This window comes from Nymphaea colorata, chromosome 14, assembly GCF_008831285.2.
Source record: "Nymphaea colorata isolate Beijing-Zhang1983 chromosome 14, ASM883128v2, whole genome shotgun sequence".
NCBI classification, from domain to species: domain Eukaryota; kingdom Viridiplantae; phylum Streptophyta; class Magnoliopsida; order Nymphaeales; family Nymphaeaceae; genus Nymphaea; species Nymphaea colorata.
In genome coordinates, this window is record NC_045151.1 from 156,086 (window position 1) to 158,767 (window position 2,682).

At 41.6% G+C, this 2,682-nt stretch overlaps 1 protein-coding gene across 1 annotated transcript; it reads right to left on the bottom strand.

Annotated features, from left to right (window-relative positions):
* Positions 1-1,547: 1,547 nt before the first annotated feature.
* On the bottom strand, positions 1,548-2,411 carry LOC116267627 (uncharacterized acetyltransferase At3g50280-like). The gene has a single exon (XM_031649483.1). It carries the CDS (start codon positions 2,409-2,411, stop codon positions 1,548-1,550), a length of 864 nt encoding a protein of 287 aa, XP_031505343.1.
* Between the last annotated feature and the right edge of the window lie 271 nt (positions 2,412-2,682).

Consider the following 2,682-nt stretch of genomic DNA (forward strand, 5'->3'; position numbering starts at 1 on the left):
TGACTTACATTTTAGACAATTTGTTATATTTGGTCTATTGAAATAGAGAAAACATGAACTTTGATGGAGAATGAAGCTTGATACGTCTTCATGCACTTCCAGTTTTTAGTATTTAGAAACGATCTATAAGATTTGCTTATTATTGCAGGTTTCTCGAAATGATGAGACTAGGAAAAGTCAAGGATCTGGTTATGTTATAATGGGTTCAAGGGGTAAAGCTGCACTTTCTGCATTGAATAGAGCTGTGAGTCACGTAATTGTAACCTTGAGATGAATTTTAGGTGTATTTTCTAGTTATTGACATCAAAGGTAATTCAACAATGTTTGTGGGATCTTGTGTGCTTTTAATTGTTTCATGTCTACGGTAATGTAGTTGGACACGAGTTTGTTTGCTGGATTGTTAGGAAATGAGACACTATGCTTCTTATACAAGTAGGAAAACTAAATATTATCTTTGTCTATCTGAATTTTCACACTTCTCTTTCTTTGCCCCTAGTTATTTTCAGTTACCTCAATACTTGATAGTTAAATTGTTTTGTATATTTTAATGTATTATGAATAATTGTGATATTCGTTTTTTTTAAATAATAAATTTCGTGACACGGTAAGCGCGTTACTAAAGACCACCACCTGGGCTTCTGTGACGTGGATTAATGTAATCTCTAACGTTGGATTGAATGTTAGGAAATGTATCATCAGTAAAAAAATCAGCCACATAATGTTTGGTAACGCACATGGCAACGTTTAGGCCACGTTACAAAATATCTAAATCTGTTCTCCAATGTCACTAAATGTGAAATTTCTTGTTGTGTTCGGACAAGGTCATATGCTTACCAGCATTGTAATGACCACACACATTGTCCTTTAGTAAAGAAGATGATCAAACAATGGTAGTTGTAGCATAAAAAAAATTTTGCACAAACTGATGAAGAAGAACCCTAATGAAAATATTAATGAATCTAATGAATTGTGAAAGGGAGAAACTACCAAATGCTTTATGCAAAACAAAAAAAAAAACTTGTTGTGGGTGCTCCAGTAGAAGGAGAAAAAAAAGGGAAAAAGCTTATCGATCGGCTGAAGTGCTTCAACAAGGTCAAAGGTTGATTTGCCGATCTAGCAAACTGTTCATCTTCCACATAAACCACACAAAATTTTTGGCATATGTGGCACTGCCAATGGCCAAAATTGTTGCCAATAGAATCTCGAGACTGAAGGTTTGATCAAGGCAACTTCCTTTTTATTCCAACAGCTTGATGGGAGAAGAAGAACCAAGTGCTCAGCCCTCCGCCCACTGACAATACACCAAAAATGGCGTGGTGGAGCGAGGTAGGGCGATACAGACTATGGCATACAATAACCTTGATAACTTAGATTATACTAAAGTATATATAGATTTCAAATTTAATTATTTATTTCGTTTTGGGAAGAGAAAAAAAGTTCAAAGAGAAAATTTTCTCTGGCTCAGATATCAATGTCGGCAGATACCTGTAACAATATAACGCCAACCCGAATCTCGTAGGTGAACAGTAATCCAAACCAACCAGTTCTCAATAAGAAGGAAGGAGTGCATCCAATAATTCTTCATCCAACTCCAGGGCAGCCATAACATGAGGGAGAAGGCAGACTTCCAGATCCATGCTGCCACCCTCACCTTTTCCGAGGAAGACTGAAATTCTACCACGAAACTTATTGACACTCCCGCTGAGCACCGCTAACCCTTTCCCCCACCCAAAGTTACTCCCATACATCTCTAACCATGGGGAGCTGGCCACCATAACATCATTCGATTCAAACACATTCGCATCATACAATTGTATGTTCATGAGCCACTGCCGACCCATGTTGGCTGTTTCCCTCAACACGGTCTCATGCAGCACCCGGGCTGCCCAACCCAGGTTCTGCCCGAGCAGCTCACCCACCTTGGCCTCCGTCGACAAGAATAGCATGCAACTGCCGAAGTACTCCCGGGGCAAAGTTGGGTCCAGCCTCTTTCGAAGCCCGGCTGCCAACTTGCAGGCAGTGATCTGGTTGGCCCGGAGCTTCCGGGCCCATGTTATGGTCCGCCACATGAGCCCAACAAGTGCCTGCAATGACGAGATCTCACCCCTCTGCAGCTTCGAGTGCTTGTTGGCCTTGGCCTTGATCCGGGATATGGCTTCGGCACTGAAGCAGAAGTGGACTTGGCGGGTTGGAGGACGGTGTTCAGACAGTGGGAAGTGGACTTGGCGGAGCTCCTTCGGGATCTGGGCTTGCTCCATCAATGGCGGTCGCAATATGGTTTCATGGCCGGCATTGAGCTCGGACCAGGAGTTGAAGAAGTGCCAGAAGGACTCACCGTCAGCTCCAGTATGGTTGAGGGAGCAGCCTATCAAGACACCGTCCTCCAACTCCGTTACCAGAAATGAATGCATTTCATTAGATGCATCGAACTCAAAATTTTGTTTCATTCTTAAAATTTTGACTCCCAGTAAAACTCATTTTTATATGCCCAAATCCACACCTTCAACTTCTCTTTCCCAACTTAAAGCCAATCTAGAACCTTAATCTATTTGATTTATGCAACTTATATTGTATTCCATCCTGTTCAACCCCAATGAACCCACTCAATTAAGGTACAAGACCTTTATTTTAGCTTGACTGTTTTCTCCTAGGCTGCTCTGATGGGCCCAATTACCGTTAAGG